This window comes from Nelusetta ayraudi, unplaced genomic scaffold, assembly GCF_046127955.1.
Source record: "Nelusetta ayraudi isolate G7.1 ecotype Tasmania unplaced genomic scaffold, CSIRO-AGI_Nayr_v1 ptg000058l, whole genome shotgun sequence".
Taxonomy (NCBI): domain Eukaryota; kingdom Metazoa; phylum Chordata; class Actinopteri; order Tetraodontiformes; family Monacanthidae; genus Nelusetta; species Nelusetta ayraudi.
In genome coordinates, this window is record NW_027466108.1 from 2,767,297 (window position 1) to 2,784,432 (window position 17,136).

Consider the following 17,136-nt stretch of genomic DNA (forward strand, 5'->3'; position numbering starts at 1 on the left):
CTTTCTTTTTCACATTTCACTTTGCTTCCATCGATGCGTGAGTGTGCAGCAACATCACTGGTGTCACGATTCCCTCAGGCCCTTCCAACCGCTCCAACTCCGTGTCGTCTCTGGACCTGGAGGGAGAGTCTGTGTCCGAACTGGGAGCTGGACCATCAGGGAGCAACGGGGTTGAAGCTCTCCAGCTTCTGGAGCATGAGCAAGGTTTTTCATTTTTAATACTATTTTTAGTACGTTTGCAGATTTTCCATTTGTCTCAGCTTTTTAGAAAGATTAACCTCCTAAACGAGTGTGACACTGATCGTTGTCTTGTCGTCTTCAGCCACAACTCAGGACAACCTGGACGACAAGCTGCGCAAGTTTGAGATCAGAGACATGATGGGGCTGACGGACGACCGGGACATTTCTGAGACGGTCAGCGAAACCTGGAGCACAGACGTGCTTGGCAGCGATTTTGACCCCAACATGGATGAGGACCGGCTGCAGGAGATCGCAGGTACGGCACAGTGGTTCACTTTGCGTGTGTGGACGTCTATTGCAACTTTCTCATGGAGATTAGTAAAGTATCTATCTATGTACGTGCACACTTAATTTTTTTCATTCCGACTGAAGATTTCCACTGCTGCTACATGTAATCCGATCCGTCCCAGCTCTTCTGAGTTTTTTTTTTGTTGTGATAATGTTAACAATAATGTCAAATAATATTAAAAACATCACTGTGCATCGATGTCAAGACAGAGCATGTGCACAAAGAACACAGACAGACAACTGTCTGTTTCACCGTTGGCATGATAAAATTTTATTTTTATAGGTTTTGGGAATAATGAATATTCTACTCACTGTAAAACAGAGCTAAATTCCATTGGATTTAGGCCTGTTGACTCCAATGTAGGTGGTTATATGGAGCATTTCTATTTGGATCCCAGCTAGTGCATGATGTCTTATTGTGGCTGCAGAAAAGCTCAGGCCAGAAGGGGTGAGAACTCTCTTGTTGAAGTAGATTTTGGAAAATGTCACCACCTTGTGGTGTGAGGGTAGACTAGCAAGCCCAAGATTTGTAAAGTAAACGTGCAACATTAAGAAACGCCAACTTTTATGGACCCTGTCACAGAGTCCTGAACACATTATTGGAAATTAGAAATACGTATTTACACAAAAAAAATAAAAACACTTTTTTTTCTCCGCTCTTTGCTTGAACATGTTTAATTAATTTGTTGTAATGTAAACACTTTTGGTGAATTCAAATTGAAGTGTCAGTACTTAAGAAAAGTAAGTGGCAGTGCTTCAGTAAATCCTACCTACACATTTATTTTACTAACCCTTTCTAATTGTCCCCATTTACCTTTATGATACTTTATTGCTGTTCATTTCTTAAACAAACATCTGAAACATTACAATCCGACACATTGTAATGGGTTTTAAACCTTTTTACACTGTTAGCCGATGGATGCAGTTGGTTGTGATTTGGTCGATGCTCCTATGTACTCGCTTCTTAGTCTGCTATGTTGTTGCCATTTCACTGTCAGTTTAATTCAGAGCAAGAGCCTCATTTCCCTCTGCCCCTGACTTTTTAATCCGTACATACGTGACTTTCTGCCTGTGTACGTTATCATCTTTCAGCTGCTGGGAAGCATTGGTGAAGCAGACAGATCTGATTTAAAAAAAACAAAACAAAAAAAACAAAAAACAAAACAGTCTCCTGGGGCGAGTTGAGCCATTTTATTGCGCGTCTCTGGAAGCATATCCTGCCATGAGCCTGCATTATCGCAGTAGATAATAAGTGCACATGCATTATCATAATGGGAAGATATGTCAGATGCACATCTTCAGCAGTTACAGTGCAGGGTCACCGGGTCGGGTTTGGCCTCTGCGCTCCAGGATGCTGCGGTCGGTGCTAACGGTAGCTGCTCGTTTCCCTCCACCGGAACGTCGTCCTTCTCGCCCCTCTGCCTCAGTTTTTATTTTCTACCGCGGCCTTCCTGATGCCCATCCCTCCATTCTCCCTCTCCCTCTCCCTCTCCCACCCCCTCTCTCTGACATTCACTCAGTCCCCGCAGTCTTATTGACCTTGGTTCCTTCTCATTTGCATCCACCATTTTTCATTCCTCGGAATATGGCGTTGGGGGACTTTTCCATCATTAAGTGAATTTACAGCGATTTCCTTATGTGTTTTCTCCAAGGGATTGGGTTATGAGATGCACATTAAATATCCATTAATACCTCATTATCCCACTGATAAGATTACCATGATAATGAGGCAGAAATTCTAATTGTTTCACTTCTTGTTGTGCCACTCATTTAATCATCCACCTGAAAGACGAGTACTCGGCGGCCCTACCTCGAAGACTGTAAACACGGACGGCGGGACGGAGCGCTCCCGCCGTCAGGCGAGGGGCCCCTCCCCCGCCAGCCTCGCCGCGCCCGCACGGCCCGGGCGCTGGCACGGGTGCTCGTGTTCCGTGAAGTGGAAGCGAGGCATACCGGGAGTGCGCAGGCACGATTCCTGGGCCCGAGCCCTGGCCCACTCGCACCCCAAATCCTTCCGCCTTGTTAAACTGCCGCCCCCCCCCACCACCACCACCATCCCCCCAAAGTGGAGATGGAGAGAGTCCGTGCCGAGGACTTTGCGGGAGGGTTATTTGAAGCGGTAATTTGCTCGTGAGTAATGCGCGGCTGAGTCAACGGCTCAATGTCACGGCCCCGGAGGCCGGAGAAGGGTGAGATATTACCATTAACCTCTGAACCGTTGGCACGGTGGCACGTGCGCCCGCGGGGGGCGGGGTCCACCTCCGTGTCTCCGCGTGCAGCCCCCCCCCTCTGTTTGCGTGGTATTTGGGCTCTGCTCGGCCCATTGCGCAGCGCTGTCTGCGTGACACACCTGAAGGCGTGCAGTAAAGGTGACGGAGCAGGATTTTAATTAAGACAGAACGTGGCCGTTCAGTCATTTGTCAAATGAAAAAAACGTGCATCATTTTCTGCAGTAAGAATGTATTGGAGGATTTGCTTCTTTCTCACGTTCACCTGAATAAAATAAATGAATTATTCGAAGCTAGCAAGTGAAAATAAAACCTGAAACAAAGTTGGATTTATTTTAAGAGCCTAGATTAGATATTATCCTTTAACCCCCTCCATAATCGCTTTGGCCACCAATCTGTTTGCACTTCCTCGTGCGGAAAAGATTATTAAATTGCCTAAATTAAAACAATGAAATTGTGGAGATGACGAAGTGAAGAGATTTGCAGACAAAGTCAATTTGCCTTAAATATTGTCATATAGCATTGTGTGTTATTGAGAAGCTTCATAGGCATAAATCTCAGTCTCAATAGTCAGTAGTGCGAAACCTTTAGACACTTCCACCCTAACATTTTCACTCTTTGTCTACTGTGTGTATTATTTTGTACTGAACAGTTTTGCATTATGCGTACTAGTATCTTACTGAACGTCTTTGTGAAGTTGCCAGATGTGCTCCGATCTAAGCGCCATTATCAATACAAGTCGTTGCAATGGAAATTATTCCCAGTTGCTAATGAAAAATTTGAAAGAACAAAGAAAACATCCTCTGTGACTTTGCAGCTCCATCTTGCCTTGCGGCTTTGCGCCGACAAAACCAACCAACCCTGCGTTTCTTTCAGGCGCTGCTGCGGAGAACATGCTCGGCAGCCTGTTGTGTCCTCACGGCTCGAGCTCCGTGCTGCTGGACCCCTACGGCTCCACCATCTCGGAGACCACCAGCGAGGCCTGGAGCGTGGAGGTCCTTCCCAGCGACTCGGGTACAAACATCCCACTCGTTGTTGTTGCTGCACCGCCTTCACCTCGGATGCGCTTCATACGCGTTTATGGTAGTTTGGCACAAACTGCTGTGGGAAGTGGCGGTGGGGGGTGTGGGGGGCGGGGGGGGATGGGACGGCGCATCTGCTCGTAGCGCATTCCAAGCCCGGGAAAGAAAGGGGGGGAAAAGAAAAAGAAAGGAAGAAAACGGTGTGCGTGCAGCTGTCATGGTCTTTTCTCTGCACGTGCCTGTCTTTCAGCGTGGATGTGCGTTGTGCCGGCGGAAGACAGCTCAGGGTTCCCTCGGAGGGACCACCAGGTGTGTTTGCACCTGTGGTGGAGCAGCGTGTGGGCGGGGGTTGGCGGAGGAGGGGGGGGGGCGACGGGGGGGCGGCGGGGGAGCAGCTGTCTCCAGTCCGTTTTATCTCACTAGAAACGGAGCGTGGCGCCGCTGCAGGGCTGCTGGTGTTTACACAGCAATCACCTCGGGCCAAAACCACTTCAAGAAAATCGCATCCTCTCTTCCTCCGCTTTTTTGCAAGTTAAACACGCATATTTTTTTTAAAACTATTATCATTATTATTATTATTAATAATCAGCGTTTTTGTCGCTCAACCCCACTCGGCGGAAAATCAGCGTCGTTAAGTGTTTCTTTGCCTTCTGCTAATTGAAGTAGCGCTCCGCTCCGACACGCACGAGTGTCCTGATTGTTTTTTAGTTTTTTTTTTTTGTTTTTTTGCGTAGTCGTTCGGTTTGCCGCCCGTGTTCGGCGGCGGTAATGGCGCGATCGGAGGTGCTGCTTCCCGAGCGTGGCGCTTGTTTCATGGCCAGGCAGCAGAAAACTGCACTCTGAAGAGCACTTCGCCGGCACATTATTCCTAACGAGCATGCAAATGAGCGCCGCCGTTTGCGCCGAGCCGCCGGGTTCGAAGCCCCGACGGCTCCGCTGGGTCGCCGCGGAACTGGCCGCGCTAGCTTTATGGCTTCATTTGGCATTTGTAACGTGTGATATTGTATGCTTTGGTTGATTTGGTGCATATGTGCCCACTTGGTGGGCCAATAATCATCAGCTGAGGCAGGGGGGTCGAGGGGGAAGGAGCGGTTGACCGTCGTCGGTGGCACTGAGTGGATCGTCAGTCACACTTCAGAGGGCCGACGGCGGAACCTCCAACGTTGAAATTTTCACAAACGTGTCCTCTTGTCTGCGGCAGAAGCCCCAGACTTGAAACAGGAGGAGCGTCTGCAGGAGCTGGAGAGCTGCTCGGGGGTCGGCAGCACCTCGGATGACACCGAGGTCCGAGAGGTCAGCTCGAGGCCCAGCACGCCGGGCCTCAGCGTGGTATCAGGTACAAAGCTTTCTCTTCACATCGTCTCATCCTCAGTGTTTTTCGTTTTTCTGTCGGAAAGGCCTGAAACTTAGAATTTGCGCAAAAAGAAAAAAAAGAAGTGTCCCTGCATGTCATAGCAGGACTAAATCTCCTTTAGTCTTGTTATAGAGCACACAAGGCTTTTAAAATTCTGCGCATGGTTACATCCAGTGATGCAGGGTCAGTATGAGATTTTTTTCATTATTTTTCTTTTTTTTGCAATTTCACCGCACCGACACACAGCCAGCGTCTCCGCGAGCCGGCCAGACACGTGCGTGAAGTACTATCCCAGATTAAAAAGGAGCCAGCGGTGACGTCCCCGGCTCTGCTCACAGGAAAACGTCCCGTGGGACGCGGGGATGGATAGTCCACATCAGATGATCACTCTTTGCCGCGTCCTCTCCCCCAGCCCATGGGAGCTTATGCTACCAATTTAGAGTTCCCAGTGGGTTCCCATCTCAGAGGAAGTACGCGGCCGCGTTCTAAAGAGAAAAATGGCCTCTTTGCTTGGAGACGCTCAATATGCAGCCGCCGTTTTTTCGGACCGCGGTAATAAATATCTCTTTCTCCTGAACGTGGTGCTTTCTGCCCCCTCCCCCACTCTCTCCTCCCCCCTCCCGCCGCCGCAGGGATCAGCGCAACCTCGGAAGACATTCCCAACAAGATCGAGGACCTGCGGTCGGAGTGCAGCTCGGACTTTGGCGGGAAGGACTCTGTCACCAGTCCAGATGGGGAGGAGTCGGGCCACGGTAGGAGAGTGTCACATTCCCACCAGGCTGCCTCAGCCGTCAGTGCGCCGTCCATCAGTCCCCGTCACTCTCGCAGCTGCCGGCGAGCTAACCTCGCCTTTTGAATTTTTATTGGGTCAAACCCGCCAGGACGAGAGTTAGTTCGTGAAATCACATTGGCTTGTAAAAGCCACACGAAGTTTGAAATATTCAGCCGGCCCTTAATCGTCTCTCCTCTTTGTGTGTTGTTTTAGGAGCGCACCATCCGACGTCTCCTCCCTCGCAGGCCGACTCCTTACTGGCTATGTTTGATCCTCTCTCCTCCGGCGAAGGTAATTTGCTTCCTCAGCGATGCCTCGGCAGCCAATGGAAGAGCGCGAAACAAGCCCCATTAAATCTACGCTAATGTCCCCGGCTCTGGCAAACAGCTTGAGTCCTGTTAGGAAAAAAAAAAACCAAAAAAAACAAGAAGCTCACTTTGCGTCACTTTGTTGTTGTTGTTGTTCCGATGAATATCTGGAATTAGCAGTTTGTAGCTCGTGGCGGCAGGTGGAAGTGTTTTGCAAGGGTGAGGCGGCGTCTGTGGCAAGGTGAAGGGATGACAGGCTGAGAGACCTCACCCCAGGCTCTTTGGCACTGTCCCCCCCCGTCCCACTGTGCTCATGGCACGCTGCTGCCATTGGAAGCTATTCAGGAGAGATGGTGTACCCTTGGAACAGGTGGCCAACCTATACCTAGCGCTCACCTCCCACAAACGGCCCTCCTTAGCACTCCCCCCCACTTTTAAAGGTGTTGATTCACCCCCCACCCCTCCCCCACCATCACCCTCCGAGTTCGAAGCCTTCAGCAGCTTTTGTTGCGCTGCACTTCCACCTCTTTCTACGCCTGAACGCCGGAACCCTCGGTCCGTTTATGAATCTCGGAGCAGTCGGACACAAATGCCTACCAGGAGGCTCCGACCTTGTAAAAGGCGGCGTTGTTTACATTTGAGCACCTTAAATGTAGAAATAATGCATTTAAACAGCCCACTGAGGGGCGTTTCAAAAGCACATTCCAGCCTCGCAAAATCCACAATTTACCGTCTTGTGCCCACAACAAGAAACTGGCGAAAAAGTGATTCTCCAAGACAGCGGTTGGGTTTTTTAGACGAGATTTACATGATAGAAAGACTGGCATGGTACCTTAGGATGAAAGCAGGAGGCCTGGACTAAAGATGGCTTAAATGCACTGCGTGCATGGAGAAGAATACTCCTCAAGCATAATGGTCAGCTAGGGCCATTTCTAGGCCTAGGAGGCGCCAGAGAGATTTTCTCTTCATTTCCTGAAATCTTTCACCGGTTCTGACCTTTGTGTGAAATTTCGATACAGGTTCAGGGGTCAAAAATGAGGTTCGAAGCGGCGGAAAATGTGTTGATGATAATAATTAATAAGAAAGAGAAGAAGAAGAAGAAACTGACAAAATACAAATGGGTCTTTTCGCCGGGGCTCAGTCCCGAATTATAGAAGCTGCCACAAGAGGTGAACCTCACTTTAATTTAGAATTATTTTAATTTCATTTATTTATTTCATCCTTTATTTTTTTTGTCCTTCCATTATTTTCACTTTCTCGAGTTGTATTGTTGTGGGTTTCTTTCAAAATAAAAAGCAAAATACGTGAAAAGTCAAAAACATACCGTCTGTTTTTCCCCTCAGGCTCTTCCACCGGAACGATAGTGAGACCCAAAGTCCACTACACCCGGCCGGCCCACCCCCCGCCCGACCCCCCCATCCCCGAGGCCAGCGCCCTGGGCCAGGAACCGCGCCACTCGCTCTTCGCCCCCCACAGCCTGATCCAGGCGGAGCTGGAGCACACCAAGCAGCGCCACTCCTTCCCCGACCGGCTGGTGCGCAGCCGCAGCTCGGACATCGTGTGCCCGGGCCGCCGGCCCACCAGCGACCCGGGCCTCAACCGGCGGGCGGCGGCCGAGGAGCGCGACCCGGCGGGGGCCTTCGCCCTGGGGCCGTCCTCGTCTCCCAGCAAGGACTCCCTGAAAGGAGAGGTGAGGTGGTCGCTTTAACCCAAGCCAGAATCCGCCCCCCGGCGCCGCCGGCCCGACTCACTCCAGTGGTTTCCCCCCCTTCCCCGCAGGTGGACGACAGGAAAGACAGCGACGACGAGAAGTCCGACCGCAACCGGCCCTGGTGGAAGAAACGCTTCGTGTCCGCCATTCCCAAAGGTGCCAGAACCGACACCCCCGGCTGATCCTCGGCGGGCGGCCGCGGCCCGTTTTCTTGAGTGAAAAATGACTTGAGGAGCGACAGAATTGATCGCTCCCCGGCCCAGCCCGCCCCTCCCCTCCCTCCCCTTTGTTTGTCGCCGTCCGGGGGAAACAAAAGTCCCCTTAATTGCGAGTGACGGGAAATATCACACTTTAAAGAGCGCGGCCACAGCCATTCAGAACGCCAGGGGGAGAATGATGATCCGTTCTTTGGTCGGCGCCGAGCCCGCGCTCCGGCTGGAAAATTATGTTTTCGCTTCTTTGAAGTTACTCCAGAGATGTGTCTCTCTCCCCCCCCCCACGTGTCTCACTGGCTGGAGATTTATATAGACTTTTCACAGCTAATCAGTCATCAGAGGGGGCTTTCGGCTACGTACGTAGCGCGGCTGCGGCCCTCCCAGCAGTGCTGTCAGCCAGCGGCAAATGGCCATTAGATGGACCTTTCTGTCACCGCCGCTGATAGATGACACATCTCCTGTTGCAGTTCTACTCTGTAACCATCTCTCATACATCTGTCTGGGAAATAATGAGCTGTGCCCACACAGGCCGGCTTGCTTATTACTCTTTGAGATAATGACGTCCTTAGGTAAACACCGGATTGGTATTCATAAAGTGGGGGGAGGGGGTGGGAAAGAATCAAAGCGCCTCGGTGCTCGGGCCATGTGGTGGTGCGTGTGCGTATGTGTGTGTGTGTATGTGCGAGGCCAACCCTGTCTGTTGTGTCCCTCACAGTGCTGTATTGGACGGCCGAGAGTGACGTCCCAGGTAAACGCTTCTTCCGCTGCCCGTCGCTCGGCTAGCTTCTCTGACCGCTGGAGCCCACCCCAGCCCCCCCCACACCCACCCACCCACCCCCATTGCTGCTTTCTAGACGCTGACCTCTGACCTTTTAGATCTCGCGGCGGCCCAGCCTCAGTGCCCACATCCCAGTTCCCTCATCCATGCCTCCCATTTCTTCCACCACCTTCTCGTTTTCTCCTCATTCGACTGTATGGGAAAAATACAGAATATCAGTAGAGACCCCAGCCAGTGTTTGCAGTGTGTATGTGTGTGTGTTTGTACCTCTAGCTGGTCCTGCATTTAATAGGACAAGTTTGCCGAAGCTATTTTATATCTTAAGTGGCGTATTAAGGGATGTACCTCTGATGCTGCTCTGCGATTGCACACCAATATGTAGAAAAATGAATCATAGATGTTCAGTTGGTAACTGGTTAGAAATGATGTGTAGAAATGGGACCCACCCACCATATTTGTGTTGAGGCGAGGTTGATTCTGGCAGAATTCACACAACAAAGACCAGACCAAGACAGAACAGCTGACTGATGCGCTTGTCACTACCCACCCAACTAAGAAACAACAACTAAGAATATGAACAGGCATCAAATTCAATATTAAATTTGAACAGCAACATAAATATGTTGAAATTACAGGACAAATCCTTTAGTTTTCCATTTTACTGGTGGTTCAAATCAGGATTTCCTCCAAATCGACTTTGTTGTATTCCCGCCCTTTGCCGCTCCATCCATGGCACAAATGTTGCATTTTGCTTTATTTTGATCCACCTTAATGAAGTGGAGCCGCACCACATGCTAAATTTCACTCTAACGTAAAGAGGAGTTTGCAAGTGTCTCTAAGTCTCACCTCTATAATGGGAAAGCCAATCACCAGTGAACTTGACACACACGTGTTAAAGGATTATTGGCTCGCAGGCACTTTCTTGGTAATTGGAATTTTGCTCTGAAAGATTGATAATTTTACAGTATTGTAAAATTATATTGTAAAAATTCAACATCCAGCCCAACTTGAATGTTTATAATCAAGTTATTACAGGGTTTTAACAATTTATCCTATCCAGAAATGTATTTGGTCTGAGAGGGAGATCAGCTTTTTCTTTCTGCGCAGTGTAAAAGGAAGTAGTGGTAGTTTTCCTCTCTGATCCCTTGCAGTACGTATAAAATCGTGTTGCTTTCCTCCCCCGAGCACAAGCCCCATGAATTAGAGAGTCACAGTAAGGTTACTACTTTGTGATATTCTGGTGTAAACCATCAGTTCTTTTTTTCCCCCATTTCAATATGATTTTGCTCAGAAATGTATTCTTGGTTCCGACTGACCATCCATTCTTTACTTGAACTAAGCACACACACCATGACAAGTGTGGCTGTCGAAGGATTCAAATCGTTCCGCTCGCCCTTGAACCGTTGCGCTCCACCAATCGGGTGCCTTTTTCCTCTTCAGCTCCGATAGCTGCGTTTCGCAAGAGGGACAAGCACGAGAAAGACGACAGCGTCCAGGAGCGAATCCCGCAAGGTCAGCCCCGCTTTTCCCCTCGCGCAAAACTTCCAAACACGCCCGGCCGGAATGTCTTGCTGATGTTTTTTTTTTTTTTTTTCCTGTTTCCAGATGAGCCGCTGCCCAGACCGAGCAGTCAAGTGCAGGTGGCAGAAGACATCCTGGACAAGTACAGGAACATCAAGAGGAGCAGCCCGAGTGACGGAGCCACGGGTGGAACCTCTTACGACGGGACGGGAGGTGAAAATGAAACTGTGTGTCGGAACACTCCAGTCGTCGGAGCGGTGGACCTCATCCTGCTTCTTTGGTGCAGATATTTGCGGCGAGGACGGCGTCCACGACTCTTCCAGAGACGACGCCCTGCAGAACATCTCTGCCGACGATCTCCTGGACTCGGCCAGCCAGACGGCCCGGCAGCACGACTCCAAGTTTTCCCTCAGGTCTTTGTCCTGCAGCCAACACACAAGCTCGCATTCACTCCGCCTCTCTCAATACTCATTGGGGCTTTTTGCTCAGACACTGGCTTCATTGTTTTTTGTTTCTTGTCTCCCGTCTAGTGATGCGAAGAAGAAGCTGAGGTTGGCGTTGTGCTCCGCGGACTCTGTGGCGTTGCCCATCATGGCTCCCGCGACCACGCGGAACGGCCTTCCCGATCACATGGACTCTGAAGGTACGCCTTCCAGAAGGTGTCGGGAGAAAAATTGCGATGTACTGTATTGCTCTAACAATCAGTCTTAGGTCTCCAAAGCCCTGTTCACACTGCCAGCCAAAATCCGATTTTTAGCCCATCCAGAAACCGGATGGCTGTTCTGTAGTCTGAACATTGATAAATCACATGAAATTCTTTCGAAGCGGACTGAAACCGCTTTTTGGGAGGTAGTTTCAAATCGCATTTGGACAGACGTGTCTCAGTGTGAACAGCTCCAAACACACCGATCTGTTTTGACTGTCCGTGACGTCAATCGTTTCGCAACATTCAACGATGGCAACAAGTGCTGCTGTTGCAATTATATGACTTATATGACATTTACTAAAAACACAGTGTGAACAGCCAGTCCGTGTTGGAGAAGGAATCTGATTTGAATCAGATTCGCCTGCAGTCTGAACGCAGTCAACGTACAGCCACCAACATTTACCCACATGCTGCATGTGCACTTTGCCGTGCAGCTCAGAACTGGGTGTTTCAGCAAGACGGCGTCCTTGCAACACATCTGAAGGACAGTAGTGCAAGAGTTTAGTTCTCTCCTTTTGCCCCATTAACAATAAACAACAAAATAGTTTCAATTGGTTTGTTTGCCTCAAATGCAGTCAAACCTTTTGAAAGAATTTAATGACAATAATTGCGATTCAGTAAAATGTTAACGGTGTCCCAAAACCCTTTTCCACTACTGTTTGTCCACTATGAGTTCTTACCAATTCCTGCTTTCAACTGCTAAAAACAACTAAGTATCCCAAAACATTTAGCACCGCAGTGAATGGACAAAATTAAATCACGTTCCTCCTGCCGTCATTCACTCGCTGGTTTAGTTTCCAGCCTGTTTGTTACTCTGTGTCCCTATCGAGCCCTTGCACCTTTGTCTCTTCTCTCCAAAGTTTTCAGGGTTTTAAGTAGATATTGAGTTTCTGTGTCACAGATCAGCGGAGAGATCAGCGAGCTCTTAATGTTGGCAACGGTCCAGTGTGCTGATAGTGTCCTTATAACAAGACGCCGAGCACCCTCACCCCCTGACTCGCCCTCCTGGGGAGAGAGAGAGGGCTGTTATTAAAACACTTCCCATGTGGTTTTTGTGCAATAATGCATTAATGAACCATAATGTGCATTAAGGTGTTAAAATAGGGCAACCGCACTCGCAGAGTAAAGCGGGACAATCCCATTCACAATGAAGCGGCGTCCTGTGTAATCATCACCACTGTAAAAACCGTTCGACTCCGTGTTTGCAGCCGTCAGTCAGGTCATCTGCTGGATCGGCTCTCGTCGTCCCGCCGCTGCTCTAACGCCTCCTCCTTCCCGTCCCTTCCCCTCAGACAACGAGATCGTCTGCTTCCTGAAGGTGCAGCTAGCGGAGGCCATCAACCTTCAGGATAAGAACCAGATGGCCCAGATCCAGGAGACCACGCGCTGCGTCAGCCGCTTCGATGCGCGCACCTGCAGGAAGCTGCTGGCTGCCATCGCCGAGGATTACAGGCAATGCTTGCCCTCCGAGGGCACCCGTGTTGTTTTCAATTTCATTATCTCGGCTCCGCCCGGAGCATAATGTTGTTTAAGGCTGTGATGTATTGAACATTATAATAGCCATAATAAAAATATAAATATTTGTTTACCTCCTTTGCAGAAAGCGAGCGCCGTACATAGCGTATCTCACCCGCTGTCGGCAGGGCCTGCAGACCTCCCAGGCCCACCTGGAGAGGCTTCTGCAGAGGGTGCTGAGGGACAAGGAGGTGGCCAACCGCTACTTCACCACTGTCTGCGTGCGCATTCTGCTGGAGCACATGGAGGCCAAGATGCTGGACTTCATTAAAGGTAACTCCAGTCGCGAGTTGTTGGTTCAGCAGAGCATCCGGGACCTTTTCACACGAGTTTTGAAACAACAGTCTTCAGACTGTAATAGGTTTGAGCAATTCTGTAAATGTTTATGAATATGATTTTGACCTGTGGTAAAAATCTAAAAAGCTCTCAGAAGGCAAAACAATATCACATATAACCTTGGTTCTTTGGAGGTGATCAGTCTTCAGAATATATGGAGACGAGTGAGAGCATCCTTCTATGCAGGCAGGAGGTGTTTGTGCTGGTGTTTGAAATGCTGCTGTAAAACATGGTTTGTTCTTGTATGAAGGTGCAACCAAAAATTAAGTTACGCTAAAGTCATTTTTAATCAATTATTTTGTGTCAAAAACAACATGGTGTTGCATTAGTCTTGCATTTCCCATGACGTCATTGCAGGTATATAGGACGCTATCACTGAAATGTAACCTTCAACCTCTGGACCTGGATAAAACAGAACCAGTGCCATTTTTGTATGAAACAACTTCCCTCTTTATTTCTGTCTGTGGAGTCGTTGTATTTCATTGGCTGCAAAATACCCGTTGACTGTTGACAATCTCATTTCCTCACCGGTTCATGTTAAGCAATAGAAAAAACAGACTTTGTACAAGAGTAAATAATTCACAAGTATCTTGAGGCTTTTGGATCCTCTAGTAAATGTGGATACTAGAGCAGTTATTGCAGCTTGGATAGTTCTCGTTAAGCCCAACCAGATTCTCCATTTTGGCAGAGTCGGCTTGCCGGTGTTTATCTTCCCCGTCTCCCGCGCACCACACTCGCTTCCCTCCACCGTCCGCACACGCCACTGCTCTTTGGGTTTGACTCCGTCGCCGAATCTCGCCTCACATCTGTTGTGTCTGCCGCTCCCCATCCAGCGTTCCAGGGCTGCACAGCGGCGGATGACAAGACGGCAGCGGTGGAGGATTTCCTGCGCTACTTGTACGGCGCCATGGCCCGCGATGCCATTTGGCAGTACGCGAGCGAAGAGCAGCTGCAGGACGCCCAGATGGCTATCGAGCGCAGCGTTATGAACCGCATCTTTAAGCTGGCCTTCTACCCCAACCAGGATGGAGACATTCTCAGAGACCAGTGAGTGGCTCGCATGACACCAGTGCCTCCACACAGCCTGCTGCTATTTTATTTGTGATATTTTATTATTCAATTATTCGCCGTGGCTTTCAAACCATCGGGAAGACTTTGGCACAGAACACAATGGTGTTTTTTTTTTTTTTTTTTTTGGGGGGATAGTGCATAAAGAGGCTTTACCAGGAAGGACAAAACTCTGTGAAATACACTAATGTGCAACTAGTATAACTGCACATTTGTTTTGTGCTCTGGCATGAACGAGGATGACAGCCAAACACCATTCAGCCTCCTCAACAAACACAAATTCTGTTAAAGTGCGCTTTATTTTTGGAGGCTTTTCACACTTTTGCTGGAGCTGCTATCTGGCAGCGTCCAAAGCCACCCGAGCGTCAACAGAATGTTCCCTTTTTAAAGAGGGGAGTTCGGCGTCTACGGTTGTTGTGTCTCGTCTGCGTCACTGGTGCCTCAGGCGATATTTCACATCCACTGAAGTCACAGTTAAACAAACCAACCAAAGCAAATCAAGATGAAATCGCTCCGTTTTTCAACCCGGTCTGATTATCTGAAAGAGGATTGATATGACCTCAGCACCGTGTTGTCCGAGCACTGATTAAAGGCAAATCGAGGATTTAAAGTCCTCTGCTAGAGATCAGATGGATTTTTCTTGTAGATTTTGTAGTTTTTGTTTCTCAGTCTAAATCCAGGAGGCTTAAATTCTCAAGAATATTCAACACTGGAAACTGGAATATGTCAAAAATATTTTTAAAAAATCCCACAATTAATAAATAACATATATAACATACATTAACATAACACAAAACTATAAAAACAATCAATAGTCAGTGGGCTTATAGTACTGTAAAATAAAAATAGAATATGTATGTAAAAAAAAAAAATGTGTTATGTATATTTAGATACGTATACATACGGTAAATGTATGGATGTGTGTCTGTGTATGATTTATGAAGTTACATAGTGCCGTCCTACTTCCATCCACCCCGCAGTCTTCAGTTTCCACAACTTCAAGTCTTCAAAGCTGGGCTTCATTAGTTGTGGGAGCAGCTGCACTCTGTCGTCTCCCTCTCACAGAGATCTTCCGTCTCTCGCAGGCTTTTCTACGAGCACATCCAGCGGCTCTCAAAAGTGGTGACAGCAAATCACAGAGCGCTCCAAGTCCCAGAGGTATCGCCACACCTTCTTCTTCTTCTTCTTCTTCTTCTTCTTCTTCTTCTTCTTCTTCTTCTTCTTCTTCTTCTTCTTCTTCTTCTTCTTCTTCTTCTTCTTCTTCTTCTTCTTCTTCTTCTTCTTCTTCTTCTTCTTCTTCTTCTTCTTCTTCTTCTTCTTCTTCTTCTTCTTCTTCTTTTAAGTTACTGGGAGACGTTGTGGCGTCTGAGCTTCTCTCTGTCCATCGACGCAGGTCTACCTGAAGGAAGCCCCCTGGCCTTCCGCTCAGTCCGAGATCAGGACCATCAACGCCTACAAGACGCCGCGCGACAAAGTCCAGTGCATCCTCCGCATGTGCTCCACCATCATGAACCTGCTGAGCCTGGCCAACGAGGACTCTGTCCCTGGCGCTGACGACTTTGTCCCCGTGCTTGTCTTTGTGCTCATTAGGGTGAGTCTCTCTCCCCCCCCCAACCCCCCACCCCACAACACTTCATGCACTCTTAAAAAAATAAGGAGAACCTTCACCTCGGGATGACAGAGGCTCCTCTCTGCCAGTCCGAGCCGATACGTTGTTACGCATTTCCATATTTATGACTGTAATCTGCGCTGTGTTTTGCGCGAGGTGCTTCTAATGCGGCCCCCTCCCCCCACACCCCACACCCACGTCTCCTCCCCTCCAGGCAAACCCGCCCTGCCTGCTGTCCACCGTTCAGTACATCAATAATTTCTACGCCAGCCGGCTGAGTGGGGAGGAGTGCTATTGGTGGATGCAGTTCACCGCGGCGCTGGAATTCATTAAGACCATCGACGATCGCAAGTGAAGCAGAACAGCCACCTGTACGGGCAGACTGCGGGGGAAGGAGACGGGAGACTGGGAGACTTCCCGACCAACTGCTCCCTCCGCACAGCTCCCCGGAAACCTGGCCCTCAGCCTGCTCTGCATTTGTATAGCCTGTACATAGCCAGAGACCATCTGAAGAGATTACGAAATATATATTACTGTACGTACGTGGACAAATCCGGGTTTTAGCCGTGGGTAAAAGAAAAAAAAAGAAAAAAGAATCAAACAAAAAAAAAAAGGCGGGGGGCTACTAGCATTATGCCAGTTTTAATTGATTTGGGTCTTTTCCTTTTTTGTCTCTTCAATCGGATTTCACTCTTCAGTTCCGTATTGGGATTGTGTATTTATATATTCATGCATACATACACACACAGCATAACCGGTATGACATTAAATCGACCTTTGAGCTAATCCTGTATACAGTAAAGGGACCAGACTTCCTTGACGTGATCTTTGCTAGGTTAAGGGCTTCCAACTCAGTTACAGCATAAAGTACATTACACGGCGTGGTAGGGGTGGGGGGTGGGGTGAGTGTGTGTGTGTGTGTGGGGGGTTTACAGTGCACGGCGGTCGCTGATGGGATTCAGTGAGACGGAGTGTCGTTGACAACAGCCGCAGATGGTACTCATCGGGTTAGTGTGTTGAAACAGTAGGGGCAGCTTACTTCATACTTCAGACAATTAGCCAAAAAAAACACACACACACACACACACACACACAAAAAAAGAGCATGTCGGCAAAGGAATTGGATGATAAGGGCCCACATATTTATATGAAATAAAAAAAATGTATTTATTTCTGCAATTCTATTTAAATGCTTTCGTTTATCTCATTCAAAGATGATGGTTCTTCTCACGCGTGCATATCATGCCTGTCGAGGACGTGCGTGTGTGTGGCGGGGGGTGTGTGTGGAAGTGACGTCACTGTCGTTGAGCTTCGGCAGGAAGGCCGCGGTCGGGTCAGGTCACCTCGGCGACGGGCGGGGTGGGGGTCGAGCAGGTGGAACAGGTGGAGCTTTTGTAGGAAAGCCAAGCTGAAACTCGTGCCTTTGAGAAGTCAGGTGCTGCATTCTAGTGGTTTCTTTTTCTGC

General features: G+C 48.9%; 1 protein-coding gene across 10 annotated transcripts in view; it reads left to right on the forward strand.

The window, feature by feature from the left end:
- The window catches only part of gapvd1 (GTPase activating protein and VPS9 domains 1), a 32,417-nt gene extending 15,655 nt beyond the window's left edge, over positions 1-16,762 (forward strand). For 6 of the 10 annotated variants that reach the window (XM_076039104.1, XM_076039107.1, XM_076039110.1 and 3 more), the window contains 19 exons: positions 79-204; positions 323-496; positions 3,633-3,770; positions 4,980-5,114; positions 5,765-5,884; positions 6,118-6,195; positions 7,556-7,902; positions 7,992-8,079; positions 8,854-8,886; positions 10,357-10,428; positions 10,522-10,650; positions 10,724-10,850; positions 10,968-11,080; positions 12,436-12,595; positions 12,744-12,931; positions 13,828-14,041; positions 15,148-15,220; positions 15,456-15,653; positions 15,886-16,762. In XM_076039104.1, coding sequence (XP_075895219.1) covers positions 79-204; positions 323-496; positions 3,633-3,770; positions 4,980-5,114; positions 5,765-5,884; positions 6,118-6,195; positions 7,556-7,902; positions 7,992-8,079; positions 8,854-8,886; positions 10,357-10,428; positions 10,522-10,650; positions 10,724-10,850; positions 10,968-11,080; positions 12,436-12,595; positions 12,744-12,931; positions 13,828-14,041; positions 15,148-15,220; positions 15,456-15,653; positions 15,886-16,026 — 2,654 coding nt within the window. In that variant the 3' untranslated portion in view covers positions 16,027-16,762. The remainder of the gene's footprint in view (positions 1-78; positions 205-322; positions 497-3,632; positions 3,771-4,979; positions 5,115-5,764; positions 5,885-6,117; positions 6,196-7,555; positions 7,903-7,991; positions 8,080-8,853; positions 8,887-10,356; positions 10,429-10,521; positions 10,651-10,723; positions 10,851-10,967; positions 11,081-12,435; positions 12,596-12,743; positions 12,932-13,827; positions 14,042-15,147; positions 15,221-15,455; positions 15,654-15,885) is intronic. The other 4 variants (XM_076039108.1, XM_076039113.1, XM_076039109.1 and 1 more) reach the window with 2 other exon arrangements.
- The last annotated feature ends 374 nt before the right edge of the window (positions 16,763-17,136 follow it).